General features: G+C 42.6%; 3 protein-coding genes across 10 annotated transcripts; 1 reads left to right on the top strand and 2 right to left on the bottom strand.

The window, feature by feature from the left end:
- The first annotated feature begins 153 nt into the window (after nucleotides 1-153).
- Nucleotides 154-6,058, top strand: AKIP1 (A-kinase interacting protein 1). Of its 5 annotated transcripts, none has more exons than XM_063332633.1 (5): nucleotides 154-261; nucleotides 958-1,035; nucleotides 3,538-3,645; nucleotides 3,961-4,011; nucleotides 4,922-6,043. In XM_063332633.1, exons 1-5 carry the CDS (start codon nucleotides 160-162, stop codon nucleotides 5,063-5,065), a joined length of 483 nt encoding a protein of 160 aa, XP_063188703.1. In that variant the 5' UTR covers nucleotides 154-159; the 3' UTR covers nucleotides 5,066-6,043. The 5 variants fall into 5 exon arrangements, with proteins under 5 accessions (XP_063188703.1, XP_063188701.1, XP_063188702.1 ...); XM_063332631.1 differs by having other exon boundaries at nucleotides 4,292-5,039; XM_063332632.1 differs by having other exon boundaries at nucleotides 156-294; nucleotides 4,922-6,058.
- On the bottom strand, nucleotides 6,008-16,266 carry C4H11orf16 (chromosome 4 C11orf16 homolog). Of its 4 annotated transcripts, XR_010070752.1 has the most exons (8): nucleotides 14,351-14,612; nucleotides 12,890-13,082; nucleotides 11,909-12,068; nucleotides 10,555-10,783; nucleotides 9,120-9,782; nucleotides 8,468-8,655; nucleotides 6,483-6,723; nucleotides 6,008-6,076 (listed from the first exon to the last, which is right to left on the bottom strand). XR_010070752.1 is itself a non-coding variant. In XM_063332629.1 (7 exons), the coding sequence occupies exons 2-7, from the start codon at nucleotides 13,054-13,056 to the stop codon at nucleotides 6,538-6,540; spliced, it is 1,593 nt and encodes a 530-aa protein (XP_063188699.1). In that variant the 5' UTR covers nucleotides 13,057-13,082; nucleotides 16,162-16,266; the 3' UTR covers nucleotides 6,234-6,537. The 4 variants fall into 4 exon arrangements, 3 of the variants coding, with proteins under 3 accessions (XP_063188699.1, XP_063188697.1, XP_063188698.1); XM_063332629.1 differs by lacking the exons at nucleotides 6,008-6,076; nucleotides 14,351-14,612 and adding an exon at nucleotides 16,162-16,266 and having other exon boundaries at nucleotides 6,234-6,723; XM_063332627.1 differs by lacking the exon at nucleotides 6,008-6,076 and having other exon boundaries at nucleotides 6,234-6,723.
- On the bottom strand, nucleotides 16,195-20,735 carry ASCL3 (achaete-scute family bHLH transcription factor 3). Its single transcript, XM_063332637.1, has 2 exons — nucleotides 17,943-20,735; nucleotides 16,195-16,739 (listed from the first exon to the last, which is right to left on the bottom strand). Exon 2 carries the CDS (start codon nucleotides 16,732-16,734, stop codon nucleotides 16,195-16,197), a length of 540 nt encoding a protein of 179 aa, XP_063188707.1. The 5' UTR covers nucleotides 16,735-16,739; nucleotides 17,943-20,735.
- Between the last annotated feature and the right edge of the window lie 133 nt (nucleotides 20,736-20,868).

Here is a 20,868-nt window from a genome sequence, read left to right as displayed (position 1 = left end):
CAGGCGCCCGACAGGGTCTGTCCCGGTGCTATGGGTCGGGCCGGGGCGGGGCGGGGGCGGCACTCACCGGCGGCGGGGCGGCGGCGCCCCCTAACGGCACCGGGAAGGGGGTGTGGGGCGGGGTGGCGGCGCCTGCGCACTGTGACGGCCGGCGGCGGGATGGAGGGGGCGCGCGCGGGGCGGACAGCGGGGCTGGCGCGCGCCGTGCTGGAGAGGGCGCGGCGGCGGCGGGCGGCGGGACAGGCCCCGGCCTCGGGCGCGGTCAGTGCGGCGGGACAGGCCCCCTCGGGCCCGGTCAGTGCGGCGGGTAGCGGGAGGGGCCCCGGCCTCGGCACCGGTTAGTGCTGCAGGCGGGACGGGCCCCGTCCTCGGCCCCGGTCGGTGCTGCGGGCGGCGGGAGGGCTCCCGCCCTCGGCGCCCGTCGGTGCTGCAGGCGGGGGCGGCCGTGCCTGCAGAAATGCAACGAAATTAACAAGAAGCAACGAGGAGCTGCGACCTTAAATGGTGGCAGGATAGTGCGTGTCCTGTAGAGGCCTAGTGTGTATATATATACGTGTGTGTGTGTATATATATCTATGCGTGGGAGCGAGGCGTATCTGTGCTCTAAGGAGCTGGAGGCATTTTACAATACGTAGAACAGTGTCACGCTTGGTGACTTCCCCCTGTGTTTCATCTGTTCAAACCCAGGGTGGGACGGTGGCGGGCAGGGCCAGATGACAGGAGAGCGAGGCCATCGCTCCGTCCCGTGCCCTCTTGGGCACAGGGAGTGCCTCGGCGTTGCCTGGTGCACGCCGCATTAAGACAGCACCACAGCGGTGGGCCACGCGTGGCTTTCACCCTCAGCGCTACAGCCTCCAGCACTAGCCAGTATTTTGCTAGTCAGTCACCTGACACTTTCTACCTCTAAGCCACGAGCACCACCTTATGAGTTACCCAAAAAAATGTCTCTAATTGCAGGAAGAAGACTCGGAACGTCTTAGTGCAGCGTTCACGTCAATTGTGAACTTGATGAATCAAGCCACGAGGGAATGCGAGGTGAGGTTTCGCCCCCAGACCCGTGCAAAGGGGAATGTTTAGGATGTGCCCGGCAGAGGCCTGTTTGCACTACTTTTGCTAAAACTGCAAAAATTAGACTTCATTTTGCTTGTTGCATGGCATGAGCTTATCCAGTGAGCCTGCGACGCCGGCCTAGATTAAGAAATTTGGGGCATTCGCCATCATGGTGGTAGGTTTCACTGGTGTTATCCTGACCCACAGGTACCACCTTGGCTGATAAACATCAATACCAGCATTTTTCCACAGACAGTACCAGTTGACCTGTACAGATTTTAGCAGAGGGTTTCTCCACTTCTTGGTAGAAAGGCAGTATGGTTAGAGCAATAGAAACATCAAACCACATCACAAGTTACGTTGTGGCAGCCAGCGTCATGTATCACAATGTACAGAGTTGTTTCCAGTGCTGCAAGTACCTCTGCACCTCTGCTGTGGAGAGGCTTTAGGACAGAGTAACCCTTTGTTTTCATCACACCCACATGAAGCACTCATGCTGGCTGGTAAGAGTTAGTGTGTTCTGCGTGGCAGAAGTAAGGGAGAGTTTGGATCTCAAGGAAAGAGATTGCTTCCTGCCACGTGTTCACTCTGAATTCAGAGTTAAACTCCCCATTTTACATCTGTAATGTCTGAATCTCACATCTTGTATCGTTTAAGCAAACTCGATTTGAGGTGTTGCTACTGGATTATGGGCTTTGGTTCTTCTGCGCAGCACTGTGTGTTTGTTTATGATAGGCAGAAATTGAGGTGTGGCGTAGAGATGCACAGCTCCACTGCTTTCATGCTGGCACACGCTCACTGGAACCGCAGTGTAACATCTATGCCTGCACTCTGGCTGCCGGGTGTCATTACTCTTCTGGATAGACAGACCGGGAGCCCACCTCTGCCAGCTCGTGCTTGTGAATAAAGCCCTGCAGCCCCACTACTGCATTAAAGTCTCTGAAAACTCCATCACAGCTTACATCGTCAATGCCCTTCGGGGTCTGTTATCACCATGCAGCAGGGAGCTCATTGTCTGCAGAGTTAATAACAGAGGCTAAGTCTTCAATTAAATTAGAGAAAACAGTAGTTCAACACACACCAGATGATTAGCTCTTAAGCAACTCCCTTATTATTTCAAAGCACTACATACACAGTAACCAGTTAATCCTTAACCAACTCGGGCAGAATAGAATTTTTACACAAGATGAAACAAAAATATAACAACGTATAGAGACTCATCCTGTTAGGAGTCTGTAATAGAGTGGGAACAAGCAGGGGATGACTTCCACATTTGTGCATCGGCCAAGACAGAATGATTCAGTCATGTTCTGTAGAGAAGAGGAGTCATAAAAGAGTGGGAAGGAGGGAGGAATTCTCAGACCCACAAATTCTTGGATAAAGTTTACAAAGCTTAAATAAAAATCTACAGCCAAACATGACCACTTAAGCATTTGAATGCTATCGTGTGCAAATGATTAAAATTATGTGATTTAAGATGAGTTGTTCAGAATTATTTAGAGACCGAAGTTTACCCACATTTCTTACCAAAAGTTTGATTTCATTGCTTTGTGACGTCATGTAAAAGAATCCAGCTCACCCCCTGTGATGCTCTGTGAAGCGTTATGCAATAGGTCAGAGTATGTGATGTATTTTGGGACATACCTCCACAGTAAGCCACAATACAAGCAACCAAATCTGTTGATGTGTGCATAACCTCAAGAAATAAAGCACAGCAGTAGATTTGGAAATAACAGTTGCTATTGGCTTTATATTTCTTTGTCTCTGGCTGTCAAGGCTAAACACGGAAAAAAAATAAGTGAAATAAAATAGATATTTTGGAACTTTTTGGTCCCTGTGATCAAAAAGGTGACCCTGGGAGGAGTTCTGTGATGACAGCAGATGGCAGCAGAGCTGTACTCAAGTATTTAATTTACTGTGGGGATAGAAAAGGGCTGCCGTGGACTTAAATACAATTCTCAAAACCACTATGCTACTGGTACTAGCCTTGAAGACACTTTAGCTTCGTCACCAAATCATTTTTCAGTATTAATGTGTTCTGCCTTTAGAGCACTGCTCCTGCACATGCCCTGCAGAACCAGTCTTCACTGGCTAGGTTGCAAAGCACCTAGCTTGCATAATACATCCGATTGAGGACCCATAAACTATGCCGTCTTCCTCTAGAGCTTTTCTTGGAGAGCCTGATGAGGTAGATATTTCCAGAGCATTCCTCGTGATGTTTTCATTAATTCAGTTCTTAGGTGTCAGAGAGTCCCTGTGTATTGGGTTGGGAGACAGGCATCTAAAATCAGGGCTGACAGCTTTGTACCAGAAGGCAGATGTCCTGTGGACATCCAGGCATTGTTTTCATCCTCACATGAGAGCCAGCCAGTTACTACAGAAGATCAGCAGCTGTGCAGTTCCACTTTTAATTGTAAATCTGCGGTAGCTGTGAGCATGGCATTGATGCTTCTCCACCTAATAGTCTCTGTTTCTGTTATTGCCCAGAAGTACTATAGCTTCACAGCAGCCTGTAGATGCAAAGAGCATGAAATCAAACACATCTGCAGATACCATGGCAGGCAAGAAATAAAGGTGGAGTCCTCCGAAGAAGAGGTAAGTAGGTCTTTTTTGTTTTGATTAAAGGTTATTCCTTCCCTTCCATGGGACAACTGTTATCTGTCTAGTGTCTGTGACACTTGCTTACACTAATGTATGTGATTTGACATCACAACCATGTGAACACCTGGACTGATCTGAGCCTTCTGTTGAGAAGAGGGCAGAGTAACTTCTGGTGGCACCAATCAGTGTCATATCAGTCCTTTTGTGGAGGGGAAAATTTCACGGACATAAAGCATCCCCTCTCTCAGGCGCAGAATTTGCCTTTTGCGTTGTACATTAGAAAACAGTATCTTTTTCTTTCCTTTCCAGAGGACTGAAGCCTCTGTAGCACCCAGTCAAGCTCAAACTTGCCAGCAACATGTAAGTTTATAGAATACTTTGGTTTAAAATTGAAGTATAGCATTTCTTTATCATTTTGCATCAAGCTGGTTAAAATTTGTGATCAGGTGTGGAGGCTTTGTGATAGCACAGAACATTAACTAGTGGTGTGTTCACTATCCTAATCTATGTAAAGGTGGGCAGCAGAGACTTGCACAATTAATTGTTAACCGTATTGTGGCATTCTGGCACATAACCAGTTAAGAGTCTACTTTATATTTTGAACTGGTGCAGAACATCAAACGCTGTGATTAATCTTCAGGCTCTTGTGATTTGCATCAGCGACAATAACCCAGGAGTCCTCCAGTCTCACCTCATTTGTGCTCCTGCCACATTTCCTGTGCTGAGGAAAGGCGTGCAGCAGGGCGTGCGGCAGTCGCTTAGCCAGTTATGCTTGGCCTCACATACCATCTTCTCTGAAGACTCCCGTTCCTCAAGAAGAAAATCTTTTTTTTTTTATTATTTTTCAAAGTCGAACACCTCACCACATCGATTTCAGGAACTTCTGAGCGACAAATGATGAGAAACATGGAATCTGTACCACAGTACAAATTAGTGTGAGCACCCTTGTGTGGATGTTTTCCAGGTTTACGTTCAAAAGGTTTAAGTTGGTAGCTTTCAGTTTTGCGAGGTAGAGATTACAGCATGTTGTTTCCATTCATTGAAACATTAGGTGAAATACTTTGAGTATAGCACTTGCTAATTTTTTATTCTCAGGAACATTTTGCAGTTTTGTCCACGCTGCCTGTGTGTTTTGAAAAATCTTAATACATTTATATAGCAGCTGAAAAGTAATTTTTTTACCCAAATTCAAAATTTTTATTTTTGTGGAAAAGCTAAGGTGACTAAACAGTAATGAAACTTTTCTTTTCCCTCCTGGCCCCTGCTAAAGACCAGAAAAGCTTCCAAAGACATCTATATTGAAGTTTCTCCTGGTACCTATTCTGTCACAGCAACCTCAGAGGACATGGTGCAACAAACCCACGTGGTGGATGTCAGTGCAGGACAAAGCGTTGATTTAACTTTTGTTCTATGATGTTTGTTGTTTCTTGGCAATCACAGGAATAAAATATGAGGCTGTTTTAATGCATGTAATGAACTATGTATATCTTTTCCTTGTTAGCACTTTAATAGTATCCTCCTTTTTGGGACTGCATTTTTATGGCCTGTATATTTGTTTTTTTACTTAATGCAATTATATGCAGCTCACTTTGTACACTGATTTTATAAATATTTGTACATTGTGTGCCTTAAATACAATTATGTGACTCTGTAATTCCAGGTTCCTATGCTTTAAAGAATTAAATGTACAATCAGTGGAATAAAATACATAATTCAGTCTTTGTGATGACAACTTCTTTTACATTATCCTCAGGCAGAACGTCCATGTCACATTCTTGACCACAGAAATCATGATCCATGTGGTATGAATATGGATGTACGTTAACTTCTGTGGGCTGGCACTGATTTTAGAGCAGCTGTCTCACAATGCATATCTCCTATCTGTACTTTTATTATTCTGATGAAGAAATAAAATGCAAATGTAATTCGCTATCTATGACCCCAACTCAGGAAGGTGCTTGAATGTGTCAGATGTTCAGTATAGGCACATAAACTATTGACACTTCAAGTCCTGTCTCTTCGCAGGCTCTTACCTAGGCTAAACAACAGTTAGCTGCCTCTTTCAGTAGGCACTAGGGTACCCTGGATTGTCTCCTATTTCCCAAGGCGAAAAGTACTGCTGAGCAACTGCACGCTGCAGCTTATGGCGAAGTTCATGCGCTTTAAACATGAGCAGTCACAGTAATGAGACTCCCTGGATGCTTAACTCTCCTGAAGGATCGCATTCCATGGTTAGAATTAGTGACATGACCTATATATGTATATATCTGTAATCTTTTTGTAGCTGATGGCATTAAGGTTTCATTCAGTTTTCATGGGAATATAAAATTCAGTGACTTGAACACTGGATCTCTAAGCATTTTGTTGTTTGTATGTACAGGAGCAGGTCCTTTACCCTCTGGCTGCTTTCTCTTCTGCTTTAATCCTGAAAAAATAAATGTTTTCAGCTGTCAGCTTGTATTGTTTCTCTGTTCCTTCTGGCTTTCTACAAAAAGCAATCTCTATGCTGAATTCCTTTGGCTGACTCCAGAGAACTGTAGGCGAATTGGAGGTTTATTAGACCCTTGCTGTGCATCTGTTCAGGCTTTTAGTGCTCATACTAGTTTAGCTGATCTCTCCAGAATTGTAAAGTCAAGTCCAAATAATTAGGAATTTAATGTAACACCTTGGAGTAAAGAATGAGGATGCTGAAATTCAATGTGGATGGAAATAGAGTTTCTCAGTTACTAAAATGATACCGTTATCCATAAAGATATTCTACAGAGACGGTACCTAAATCAGAACTTGATTTGTTTAATAAATGTAACGCTGATATAGTATAAGCAGTTTACCTGAAATTTCAGCTCCTGAACTTCATCAGTTGTACATTTATTGAATTCTGGTTGATCACGTCTCTCTCTGCTTTGTTGTAAATGAGCTCTTTGCTGGTTTTTCTGTCTGTCCTCTTCTGACATACTCTGTATCATCAACTTTGTCGTCTCCTATGCAAGTCACTTTACATTTGTCATCTGACTCTGTTTTCTTTCTTGCTTTTTGATATCTTTGTTTTTCTGATGCTGCAAAACCTTCTTCCTGGAGGACAGAAAACAAATCCCTTGGAAATCTAGTCTAAAAAAAGCATCAGTGTCTTTGTAACTGCTGCTTTTCTGACTCTAAGATAGGTACCTCTGCCTCATGTAGCTTTAATAATGGTATAATGTCTGTGCTAGTACAAACTTTACTGCTGAAACACAGAAGCGTACAGTAAGACCACAGGATTTTCAGAAGCTGTTAGGTTTGACCAAGCTTTGCTCCGCTAGAAGTTAGGAGGATTTCTGGTGACTACAGTGGGAGGACATTAGCCCCACAGAGAGCACCTCTGGGAAGCTGCTCTCTAGCTTCACTTGTTTGTTGCAAGTTACTTCTGATGCAATCTGTATTATACGATAAAACTTCTTCAGCTATCTCAAGGAGTAGCAGTGTATGTTCTGGGTTTAAAAATACCAAGGGCTATTTTACAGGAATAAAAGTATGTCATTATACTCTCTATTGCGTCAACTGCTGTGATTCATGCTGCCGGTTTGGGGTTAGAACGAAGTCACTCTGGTTTCTTTTTAGTTTTACCAAAAGGCAAAGCACATCACCTCAGTGCACTGCTGTGACACTTTCTACCTTAGAGCGTGTCTGCCTGGAGCTCCATACTGGCCTAAAAATTCCTAGGAAATCAATTACAAAGGTGTGTAACTATGATTATTTAAATAATAAAGTAGGAACCATACTGTTAATAAGTTGGTAGGCATCTGCTTAAAATTAATGCATATGATTTTGACAATACAAGATATATTCCAGTATATTCTCTGTTCATTAAGATGCCATTAACAGATTAATCTTCCCCTAAAGAAAATCATGCAAGTTGAGCATGTTCAAAGTCTTACTCTGCAGTCAGCTCACAGAAGCAAGAGCACGAAGGTCTAATATTTGATTTCTGATATATAATCTATTAATTGTACTCCTGGTGCTCTTGTGTAGAACAGTGTTTCTGTTCATCCTGCTATTGTCTTTCATCTTCCTCTTCTTCCTGCAAGCTTTTTTCTTCCTCTTTTTTGTGCTCCCTTTGTTTGGCATTCACTTTATGATTTTTTTTTTTTAATTTTTCTAAAGCAGGAGGGGACCATGGCCAACAGAAACCAAGCCTAAAAATCAGGGTAGTGTCCTCATTCCTAGCTGTGACACGGTTTGCTAACTCTGTATCCCCTTGCTTTAGGGTAGATACGCTGTTTAAACTGCTTGCTTCTTGTGAGGGAGTAAGAGAAGATACTCAGTAAAGACTGTTTACTAAAAATATCTGCTTTTATCTTTCAGAGATAGAGATCGTGACTATCAGGATGTGACTGGCAGAGCGCAGCATCTTTCTAGATCGAATCTTGTTTTTTATTGCTGCTGAGAGTCACAGCTATCCATGTCCAGGGCCACTCCTGTAGGTCTCTACTTCCATAGGACTTCATGGGGTTGATGTCAATGGGCATATGGCAGGTTTCTGAATTGAAATCTGCATTGATATTTAACAATAACAATGTGCTCACACAGTTACTGGCGTAATCTTTTCCATTTTACCAAGTAGCTTCAGCCCCTCCTTAGGGTTTTGGGATTTTTGTTTTGTTTTAATTAGCGGAGAAGTTCTCTGCCTCTCACAAAACTGGTGAACAGCCTTAGCAAGCAGTTAAGTTAGAAACAATGTATTTTTCTAGCCAACTTCCAGACCATTAACAAGAATATTTCTTCCATCCAAACAAACTGCATGCTTGTGTAAATACAGTATTAATACAGTTTACCTTACCCCCAATGCTGGCTTGAAATCTTGGTTTCTTAAGATTTCTTTTATTGTGAATTGCCCTCTGGGAGATTGCTTGATGGTTTCAAACATTGCATTCTGATTAGTCGGTACAACACGGGACACATCCCCAGTGGAGATGGCTTTGGATTCCAGCTTGCCCTTTGCATATGCGCTGCTGCAACTGACGAGTCCTGGGAAGGAGTGAAATGGTATCTAAGAGTGAGCCCAGAACTGAAATGGCGAAAATTCATTTCAGAAGGGAGGAAAATGCACTTTAAACCTGAAAGGAATTCTTTCAGGTGATTTATTCTGCATGGACTAGCTATGAAGGTTAATGAAGCTGTTAGCATCATAAAAAGCGTAGGAAAATGATGGGGAAGAAACTCAAGAGAGGGATATCGGTGCTTCCAAATGAGATTCATTGTTCTGGTAGTTTTCCATGGGATTAGTTGCCAAAAGAAGAGCCAGCATGCAAGATGAGGCTGCAGAAATGTTGGGGAGGGGGAAATATTGTATCCAAGGCTGATTTGCAGATTTATAATATTTATACCAATTAACTACAGGCAAAGTCACTGCCCAGATCAAGGGGGCACATAATACGTTTAGTTATTTCCCTCTGGCTGCTTTTTCCCCGTGAGGGTATTTTAAAAGGTACCTGAATTACTGGCACAGGACTCGTGGTGGCTTCTTTTCCAGTATTTGCCCTCTGGTTTTGCAGAAACCTTTAGCCTGGGCTTCTCAAGACGGCCAGAGTCTGTATTAACAGCACTGTCCACCACAGTACTCTTAGTGGGGAATGGCTCCAGGTCCCACTCCGAATCAGAAGAGGGGGAAGATGCTGCCACAACCGCTGGTTCTTCTTGGTTTGGGCCTTCCAGTTCTAGAAGGTGTGGAGTAGGCTCGCTGCCAGACTCCGCCTCTTCAGTTTCTCTCTGAAAGACCAGAGACCTGGATGGAAGAGGCCACCAGGCATCAACGTGGGGATGGCAGCAGCAGATGCACCTTACATGTGCTGTCAAACAGCATACACCATCACAGTGACAGCAGAAAAGAGGCCAGCAGGGTGAGCCGAGCAAACAGTGCTTAGCAAGTCTATGTACAGCACAAACAGGAATCAGGGCTGGTTTAGGACTGCAGGAAAAAATACAACAGTTAGTGTCCAGACTTTCTCTGGGCTTCAATCTGCTGGTGAAGGGCATGTGGATCATCTCTACAATCCTTTCCCACAGGCTAGGAGGGATCCACAGAGCTACATCCCGTGGGAGTTTGGCTTTCTTGTCATTCCAGAACTGGACCATAATTTCTTCATCTTCTGAAGCTGTCAAGAGAAAAGGTAAGCAACCATAAGCAGCTGGTCTGCCTGGGCAGCGCACACATACAGATCAGGCTTTGCAGCTTTATGCACTTTGTGCTCCTGTCAAGCAGCAGGATCAACTATCGCCCTTCTCTGAAACACCTCACCATAATGTCCTGGAGGGTGGAAGGGGCAGATAGGGCATCATCGGTGTGACAACAGGCCTGGCAGCATCTTTCATCACAATTTGTCATCAGATGACCAAGAAAATGTTGATGGAGTAACTTTTGTTGTTGCTGCCAAAGTTAGCAGTACCGCTTTGAGAGTAGTATTTTGATAAGTCAGTGGAGCCTGACTGTCAGACATGGGAAAAATGAATAAGCTGTTGAAATCTCCTACGCTCGGGTGATAAAAATTGCCCCCAGATGTACCATTCGATACAAAGGTGAGCATTTAAGCATGGATGGGTGCTTCCTGAGAGCTGCCTCACTTGATCTCTCAGGAAAAGGCCATAGTCCGTCACATGGCAGACACAGCCTTGTCCGAGCAGACAGGAAATAGCACGTTGGCAGACACGGAAAATTACATTTTTATGGGTCACAACTTCCTTAGGGTCAGACTGGTGAGGTTACATGCAGATATCCATCAGCAAGTTCCATCAGCTCCCGCAAGCTTTAAGCAATGCTAAACTGTAGTCTGTGCACTGGTGTTTCTCCGGCAGTAAGGCCACGACGACAGTTTATTCTCACAGTCTCACTCTTCTTTCCGAGCAAGAGGAGGGCAGCGTCCTTCTTACCTCTTAAGGGGTCTCTTGTCTCAATTCCTGTGAGGACGGTTCCTGGGCCGTACCTGGCCATATCTGGCTCCCAGGGTGCCAGCACTTTGTCTCCGGGAACTAAGGAATGCTTCATCCCATTCACGTATTCCAGGATGCCATCCTTCGCTGTTTTTTGCACACACACTTGATGTCTGCCACGTGACACAAGCGGTTTGGCAAACTCTACCAGGAACATGCCTCTTTCACCCTGTTACCAGGAGCAAAGTAATAGTTTCTCTGAAAAACAGTCTGTAATGCGTCGGGTCATATAATATTCACCAGAAGGCCATTTTGTGGCTAGTTCAAAACACCAAGCCAGCCAGAAAAACCTGTGGGAGACTCATCAGAAATCATGCTGAGTGAAGCACATGTACAGATCCACTGCTGCTAGGACCTGTATTTTCTTCCCCAAGAGAAATAACTATAGATAGAATGCAACTGGATTTCACGAACAACACCACGTGCACCAGATAACAAAGGACGCCAAAGCCGTACAGACCTGTTCTTCAGTCATGCCCATGTCCTTCCTCATTACATACAAGACTAACTCTGCTTCTGGGGGGCGTTGTTGGGCATTTTTATTTTCTTCTAAATTAAGGCCTGTCAAGAGGCTTTCCATCAACAATGAAATGAGGTACTTCCCTGTTCTTGAGAAAGAATAGGCTCTTTTTTCTGTTAAGTTTGAAGTGCTAACAAACTAATGAATTAAAGCTTTCACTAACGTTTCTGAAAAGACACCGAGCCACTGGTCTGTAGCTGACTCAAGCTGGAAGTGTATACATAAAACACTAACGCTTTTCCTGTGCTATTGATGGATGTGTGTCTACACACAACAGTAGCTCACACTGCTCCCAAGAGCACTCACGCCATCCGAGCCTGGCTCAATGCCCAGCGCCAGCAGAAGCAGAGGGTCTGCCCTGGCCAGGTGCACAATGACACTGCTCTCACCAGGAGATTGGGAGTTTGAGGGGCACCCATCTTTTGCAGGAGATGAGGATCCCTGAAACGCAGCTCCTCACTCCAAGAAACGGACTCGGTGAAGGCAGCTGAGCAGAGCAAGGATCTGATAATTCTTAGTGTATTGGTGCCGGAGGCCGTGCTGCAGGCGAGAGGCTCACCCGGCACACCAGGCAGCAGGAGGTGAGGACAGCCTGGAATCAGGCACATCAGGAGCTTTATGAATTGGCATAATCACAAGCATAAGCTATCTTAGTGATCTGTTCTTTAATTATACACCAGCTGCAACCAAAACCATAACACTGAACTCAGGCGGTGCGTGAGGACTGCTGGTCAACTGGACACCCACAACTACCGCACAGCAACTGTCACTCACCTCTATCTCCTCTTTTACTGTGCCACGGTAATAAAATCCATCTTGTTCCCCTCTCACCAGCACAGGGACGTTGCTGTCTAAGCCCGCAGGTCTCCACGATGCGCTCAGCCTCTCCCATGCTGGGCCAGGAGAGGGGAGGCAGCAGCTAATCCATTGGCACCTGGAAGAAAAGAAAATGGGTTAGCACTGAGAGAAACAGCTTCTGTAGGTCATGGGGAACAAAAATCTTGTAAGATTTAAGAACTGGATCATTCCAACTCATTCTGTAGCACTCCTGAAGGCCAAGGCACATGGGAAGAAACAGAAAACTTGCTTGTGCTGGGACGATTCCTTGCTCTTGTGGAAAAAAACATCAGTTTTTCCTGTAAAAACATCACCTGTTTTTACTCAGATCACTTCATTTTTGGGTTTAGAGCAAGTGAGCCAGGAGCGCGCTGGCGTCCTGGGCCAGTGTTACCTGCACTAGCTCCTTTGCTGCTTGCACGGCAAGCCAATGCAACCCTTCAGACCAGGAGAAAGGGTCCATCTCCAGCACAGAGCACAGCGTAGGTGTGCTCGAGAACGCTGTAGCGATGCTTTATATTGGGCATTTGGGAAACAACAGAAAAGGAGAAAAGTAAACAACGAATCTGCTGGTTGATGACAAGTCCAAGTTCAATACAGGAAAAATAATCCTGTCACAAAGCATTAGGAACATTTCACAGGAGATGGCTGCTAATGCAAAAAAGCTTTTATTTACCCAAATAATATTAAAGGAATGTTTCTTTGACAGGAGGTTTAGTCAGGCTTTGCTTTTCATAATCGTCAGGGCAGCAAATCACTTTAGTTAATATTATCTAAAAAACTGCCAGTGCAGGGGAAGGGAAAGCTCAAATGATGTTCAAGCTGCTGATTTCTTAATCTGACACACCAGCCTGGCTTATCCTATTAGATATCATGAGAAAAAACAAACCACAAACTCAAACAAGAACTTGATGTTACCTCCGGGGGGCTCGGGGCTCGGTGATCCAGGTGGGATGCACTACAAAAGAGCTCCTGCAGCAGGGGTTGACGGCAGCTATGACCCTGGGGCAGGCAAACGTGTCCAGAGCTGGCACAGCACTGCAATACCTGCGAGCCGTGGGCAGGGACCCTTCCCAACGAGCCATTCTTCAAAAAGCAGCTCAGTTGTGATCTGTTGGTAGATGAAAAGAGAAGAGACAACGTACTGGCGTTCTCCAGCACAAGAAAATGCTTTTCAGTGTATCTCAAGAACTCAGTAGCTTTTATTATTTTTTATTATTATTTTTATTTCAAAAGAATGAATTCAAAATATCCAGACTAGCATTTGGGCAGATGAACCCCTATTACTGACTTCAGTGATCTTCAGTTGTCTTCAAATCCTGACCTGGTAGAGGGACAGAAACGCCCAAGAAAACTAGAAATGCTGTGAAAATCCCCAGGAAAGCAATGGCTTTCACCTCCCTCCAACTTCTGTTTCCCTCTGTAACATGCAGCTCTCTTCTCTTATACCTGCACTTTCCTTTAAAGCTTTTTGGTACAGAGTCCCAGCCAAACCTTCCGTATTTCACAAGCTGAGGCAGAAACTACAGCTGAAGTTGACAAGCTGAGTAAACGTGACAGCTCTTGAACATGTTAGATTACAGTTGCCTGTTACTTGTTTTATTTACAGTGATGTATTAAGAGGAAATATTTTGATCTTTCAGCTGTCCTGTCATGTTTTATAACAGTAGGATTACGACTTGCCATGAGAAAAAATGAGATGCTCAGATTTGACAAGTGATAACTATTCAGAGGCTGTCACGGTAAAATTGATGATTTGATGCTATCTCTGGTAATCTGATAAGATGTAGTAGACAAGCTTCCATTCCTTTTTCTTCTTTTTTTTTTTTCATGTTGCTTAGAAATGTTTAGCATGCTTAGGGTAAGATTTGCATGGAAATTCAACAACATATAAAATTTAAGTGCCTAATTTACTTTACAAAATACAGATTAAGCACTCATATTACGCTTAAATGCTATTTTGTCTCTCATCTAAGAGACACCAACTAGGAGATCTTTTTATGAAGACTCCCAGATACACATAGTTTCAAAAAACTAGCAGACCAAACCCAGCAAGAAGAGTGGATTAACTGCTGCAAAACGTGCAAAAACCTGCTGCAAAGTCAGGAAATCAAACAATATATTCATTTGTTTCACAACTACACAAACTCCCCTATTATAAACCAAAGCAAGCCAGAATCAGTAATACTTTGTGAAGGAATGCAACTAAGAATTCTACGTTAAAGCCCATTTTAAACCCATTCAGCACTGTCACTGCCGAGAGCCAAGTGCACTATTTCTGTACAAAACAGGGCACTGACAAAGGCAATTGTGCGACACACTGCAATTTTTATTCCGGATAACTCTAAGTGCTTGGACACAACAGCGTTTCAAACTTACCAGCTATTGATAACTCTATACCTGGTTGATTTGGACTTACTCCCGATGCATAAATCTCACCCTTTTGCCTGTTTGACGCAGGAAGCCGTTTGCTGCCAGTGTTTCCTAGTTGCTACGGAGGTTGCCACAGTCGTTACTACCAGGATGGGACATCCTGACGTTACCGGTTAAAAACCGGTGGAAAGTGACTGCAGAGAAGACCATTTGTCTGCCACGCATCCGCTCAATTTTCATCTCCCCGTTGATCTAGATACTGCACTGAAAGACTGCAGGGGCAGAGAAGGGATTATAAGGGGGTGCAGTCTCCTCAAGGCTTTCTGCCTACTATTGCAGGGCAAAAAATGGCATCGTACGAAGCTACAGTTCAGATGTAGGGGGAAAGAAAAAAAAAAAGCCCACCACCACAGAGGGTGACAAATACATTGGTTTGAAATGTGGACAGAAAGGTTGAAGCCAAGAGAAGCTGAGGTCAAATCGCTTTACAAACTTCCCCTTTTCACAATAAAGGAGAAGAATTAATGAATTTTATCCTTTGCCTGCAAAGTGCACATCAAAACCATGGCAGAATACAATGCAGAAATCTACCTGTGTGATCCCTAATCTTCATTTTCTCCTTAACAAATGTTAACCCTTTTCCTTTCCTTTTTTTTTTTTTTGGCAGGAAGTGGGGGAGGAATACTTAAGTGCATTTTGTAGGCATCTTTCATTTCGCTGCTATAAAAACAAGATAGCTGCCAGGATAATTGCGATTAGAGACAAGGACACAGCACTTAGGAAGTCTGTAACCATTTTCTGTACATTCTGATGCACCCACAGACTCCCTGCTTTCATAGTGTCAGCAGAATTGTTTAACATCAATAATGCAATTCCCTCACATACAGAAAACATTAAGAATACTTTGCCAGGTATAAACTAAACTCACTTCACCATCTTCACATAAATCTATGTTAGACCATTTAGCTGTAACCATCAATAGTAGAGAGGAACAGAGTGGGAGGTGAGGGAAGACCACCCCAGACCTCAATCATTATCAGTGAAAGTCCCCAAAAATTTCTGTTGTGGGATTATTTTGCCCTCCCCCCCGCCAAGGCCAAGACCTTGCCAACCCTCTTTATACGGTTTTGTGTAAGCAATCCTAGTAATTTTTAAGGGCGCCGACAACTGAAGAAGAATCCGATTTTCAATAGCAATTAGGCTAAACCAACATTTTTTAATGGGATTAAAATATTCATTAATATGAAAAGGATGGAACAGCACTTGCAAGACATTATGCTCTTCCCATGTTCAGTAACCGTGCTTCAGAGAGATGCTACTCTCCTCTTTTTATTTTCCCCCTTTTAAACTAAGTTATCCTTTCTGCTGGCATCTAACAACATTCCTGGGAACCTTTAAAAAGACCTTTTAACAGAAACACTGGCAATTAGACTAAAAATCTTTAAAGAAAGCGCATGTGAGAATAAACCAGTAACATTACAGAAAATGAAAGGAATCTCAGTCCCATCAGTGGAAAGATTTTATTTTAAAGCATGCAGGTTGTGATGATACATACAGTCACTTCACACGTATAGGCATTACATTTTTGGTTTGGTGACAATTTTAGAAATGCTTTCCGATTTCCATAAACTAACTTAGACCATTCAGATGCAATTTCCCGAGTCATCTTTTTCGTATCTGCGTGTAGTTACTCTCTGCAAAATTAGAACTCTTTTCTGTGGGCTGATACTGACGCGTGCTATGATCTGCTCATAAGATGTGCTAGGAACATGCTCGTCATTAATGATATAGCAGCTACTAGGTTCCCAGACAGATACCTTTTACTTGGTTTGGAATGGTTTAGATTGTCTTCAGAAACCGGTTTTGTTAATTGCTTTATGTGCTTGGCTTGGCTCCACGACATTTTTCTCTGCCACCCCAGAATCACTGTAGAGAAGAGACTGTAGGTAGCTAATGTATTTGATTGCAGCTCGGAGTGTCTCTACTTTGCTGAGCCGTTTCTCCATGTATTCCTTAGGTAGGTGATGCCTCAGTTTAGCATAGCCTTCATTGACACATTTAACCCTCTGTCTTTCCCTCTCATTCCTCTTTCTGATGAAAGCTGGCCCATAGGAGTACTCACTTCTGCGGTAACTTGCGTGGGGCATTTGGTAGGGAAAGGTACAGGGCTCGCTGTAGAAGTTCTCTGCGATGAGATGCTCAGACATGAAAGGAAGGAATGACAAATCTTCAGAGCAAGTGACCTGGTTTGGTCCTTCTGGGTACACATGAAACGTGACCACTGGGTCAGCACAGAAAGGTCTAGCCAGCTGTATGCGCTGAGTCTCAGTACAGATGGACAACTTGTCCATGAGGTTGCGGTAGCTTTTGCCATCCATCAAGTTTTGCATTTAACCTGGAAATGCATAATCACATAATAGTTTAAACAACTCACACTGAGCAGTAGAAAAAAATCATCTGGCCTTACCAGCGCTTGGCATTACTGGCATTTTCCAGTAGAGACGTGTCCTGGTTTGAGGTGACATTTCAGAAAAGTGTTGGAAGACAGTTACATAGAGAGGACAACGTCTCATTTGAAAATACAAGAGGGTGCAAGTCAGCATCACTGACTGAAAAAATTCACAACGGATTTTAAGAAACTACAGCCACTAAAGCTTCCCAAAGAAAAAGGCAATCTCCTTTCACCTCGACTTTAGAAATTAAGATCTAACTTTATATAACAGACATAGATATAGCTTGCTCAGAATCCTCCAAAACTTACATCTCTACAGACAACAAACAAAGCAGGTCAACATCTGAGGCATTCTCTCAACCGCCTTCTCCTCCCTGAAAAAAATTAAATCTACAATTTCAGTAAGACTCCCGATCTGCACCAAAAAGCCTTCAAAGACAAATTGCTTTTTCTCTCTAGTCATTTGATGTCTCATTCACTATACTACCTTAATTAGATGGAAAACTAGTGCAGAAAATGGATCTCAGTCTTAAATTTTATGTCTGTCAAGCATTAAATCCATTCTACTTGAAAAGTTTTACAAAAAGTTTTAGAGGATTAGTTTCTGCTAAACCTGACAACTCCTTGGGTCCTCACATTTCTTCTGCACCTGTATATTAGACACAGATATGAAATACTAAATACAATCCTGCTGATAGAGGATTATGAAATAATCAATTTATTCAAGTAAAAAAAACCCAAAAACAAACACGTCCTGTAAACATTGAGTTATAAATTATTTTACCAAGGAGGGACTGTACATAGTGGTTGGAGCACTGCTAGAAACCTGTAACTCAGACTGGCCTACTAAAACCACACACCCTCTCTTCAGAGCCACATTACAACAAATGTAACCACCCAAATCACCCTTATGTATTTACTAGAAAGATAATATTGCAGTGTTTTGTACGAAGCTACTTTATAGTGCCTTCCCAATATCATTATTCAAACAGCTAAACAGCAGCACAACTAGTGACTGTTACTTAATAGCTACTTAAAAATGTTTTAAATAACTACTTAATTTTTAAAGAATTCCTGTGAAACATCCTTAATGAACGCAAGCAATACTTGCCTACACAAAATCTATCCAAAATTGCTCTTACTCACCATCTGCTTCTACATCCATACGTTGCCATCTAAAACACTTAGGTTACGTTACACCCTCTAAAATGGAAAACACACCTGAACATTAAACTAGGTTACTAGAAACATCTAGATTCCATACTCATAAAACCTTTGCAAAGCTTCAAATGGTTGGACCATAGCTCTGTAACATAAATGGAATACTCTTAATCATTCACAAGGATATGAGTATATTTTAACATTTTCTAACGATTTCATACCTGCCACGTTTCATACGGAGAGAATTCTTACTCTGTATGGACCTATCCTCTCAACATATTCTATCAAAATGCCACTGTATTGAGTGTCATCTCTTTTTCTAATGCAAATAGGTCTCAACAAAAATCCTGTAAGTTAAGAATTCATTTATAGCATGCTGTTAGACAAGAAAGTCACATGCATCTTAAACAGGTACTTCTGTGGGTAGGCTGAAAGCATGAACACACATCCATTTTACATTAATATACATGTAGAAAATCAGAGGTTAATATTCACACTTGGTATAAAATGAAAACAGCAGACAGTCATCTCTCCCTTTTCTACGTACACAGGTTGGGTTATTGTCTAAAAACTTCCTACTGCTAACAACCTAAAAACATTGTCTGAGGAAAACTCTGTTACATAGCAAAAAAAACTTTATAGCAAAACATCACCATAGAGCAAGAAGCCAAAACCAGCACAATCACTCAAGAAGAGATACTTGCAGTATTTGTTGCTTAGTATCAACACTTCGGCTGCCTAACAGCATCACGTAAAACAGTTATCTGCCGCCTTATTACCTGCATGAAGCGCAAAACGCAAGTGTTAGGATCGTTTTCCTTTTAGACTAGAGACTCACCGATCTTCAGATGAAAGTAAAATCCAAGGAAACAAGACGTGCTATTTTAAGACTGATGAATAATACCTGAAAATATCTGAATGACATTAAAAAAAAAGTTAATGTTCCATTTTTCTTACACCTTATTTAATAAACGATCATATCAAACACGATTCATTAAAAAGCTACAGAAGCACTGTTGCTGAATAGCTGGTACAAGTGATTTACAAAAACATTGACATTCAATGAAGATCTGTTGCTAGATACAGAAATACGCAAGTCTCTTACCTGAATTATGTAGCTTGTTTCGCTGAGTCAATGACTGCTGCAATTTATAGTCAATTGACAACATGCAAAGTAGCTTACAGTTAGATCTGCTCCTTTCTGGTTTGGCTCTTCCACCCCCACCACAGCTATGATGGCAACAAAACTTGGCTAGAAATTTTAAAACTGTATTGAACACAACCAGATTACCTGAGAAAGTAATCAGGAATGTACTTTGTTTACTTCTTGTACATATTCTGTTACAGTTTACTAAAGCAGTGTTTTCATTTATTGGCATTTCGTCCTTTAATGTCTAAATATAACAATCAGGTAGAATTTAGTTAAATATTTACCATCAAGGCTTCCATTTTAAACACAGAAAATCAGCATTTATTTAGAAGAAACTTCTGATAGATTTGTCTCCAGATTAGAGATGAGGACTCACACTAGTTATCTTAATACCCTCAAATTTAATCTTCATTATATCTGTAATTTTGGGAAATTCCCTTAGTGTTAAGAAGTATAACACCATATAAAAGGTCTCTAATAAGGTATTTATGGAGATAGACAAGCCAAAATTTGAAAACAGCAAGCAACCAGTAGCAACGCATTTTGAAGTTTTGCTTAAACTTAGAAACGCAGTACAGAGCAATCAGCCTGCATCATCAAACGCATACAGGTATAGAGATGCTAACACGTATCAGAATATAGCTGTCGGGTGCAACGAAATTGTACAGGTGCAAGGAAATAGGATACCTAACTTCAGAACTCCCACATTTTCCAGGATTACCTTGACACTTCAGTGTATATCACTATTTGGCCCTTCTGTTGATCAAATTAAAGCCACACAAAAAAATCCAAACCCAAATCAGTTTAGTTTGAAACTTTCAGAAGACACTGTAAGATTAGAAACAACTGACCTACAACCAAGACTGCTACATAAACCCAGTCGTGTCATCTTGGGACTGTCAGCCAAAGAAAGCATTCTGCTTCTGGTGCCCTTGTCTGAGGCCACAACAACGCTGTGTTCTGCATTCCCCTTCCCACACCAGCTTCAGGCCTCGTCAGAAAGGCAGCCAAGAGGTAGAACATCTACTAGAACTGGTAGAGAGGCCAACAAAAAACTTACATTACTTTTCTTCAGGGGACCCTAGGTACATCACTATCATAACTGGTTATTGACTCATCGGGGTCATATATGGGGGATATGTCGAGGGGATATATGTCGAACACAGTAACTGAACCCAAGTTTTTGTCCTGGCAATCCACCTTGTGCTTCCCTTTTTCTTTTTTTTTTTTTTTTTAATTTAAAGCAAGAATCCTGTTCTTCCACCAATTAGCCACCCATTACTATACCCTCCAGGTTAACTCAGATTCTGGAAGACTACAGGACTGACAAGAGAATAAAGCTCTGTATCTGCAAAAGAGCTGCAGTCAAGTGCAAAAGTTGTTATGGGGCAACTGTGTTTCCACCCCTGATGTGACAGAGCTATGTGTACAGGTACAGTTTATTTCCCGTGCTACTCTGTCCCCCAGGCTGTGAGCTAAGCAAGCCGAAACTGCACCCAGCAACATACAGTACTATTCCATGTACCCTTTCCTTCCACACCGGAACTGAAAACTGTATATGACAATAACATAATTAGATGCATAGCTAAACTAGAGACAGGGATTTAAAACTTTTTTCAATTTGGTGAGCCTTTCTTTCCTTTATCTAAGCACTGAACAAGTACGTATTTCTACTGTGAGGCATTTTCAGAGAAGTGCTTTTATGGACGGAATTTACATGCAGGGTAATGGGGGAGAAAAATGATGACATACAGATAATGC

This window comes from Chroicocephalus ridibundus, chromosome 4 (assembly GCF_963924245.1).
Source record: "Chroicocephalus ridibundus chromosome 4, bChrRid1.1, whole genome shotgun sequence".
Taxonomy (NCBI): Eukaryota; Metazoa; Chordata; class Aves; order Charadriiformes; family Laridae; genus Chroicocephalus; species Chroicocephalus ridibundus.
The sequence above is the reverse complement of the archived record's forward strand: the minus strand, read 5'-3'. Positions and strand labels throughout refer to the sequence as shown.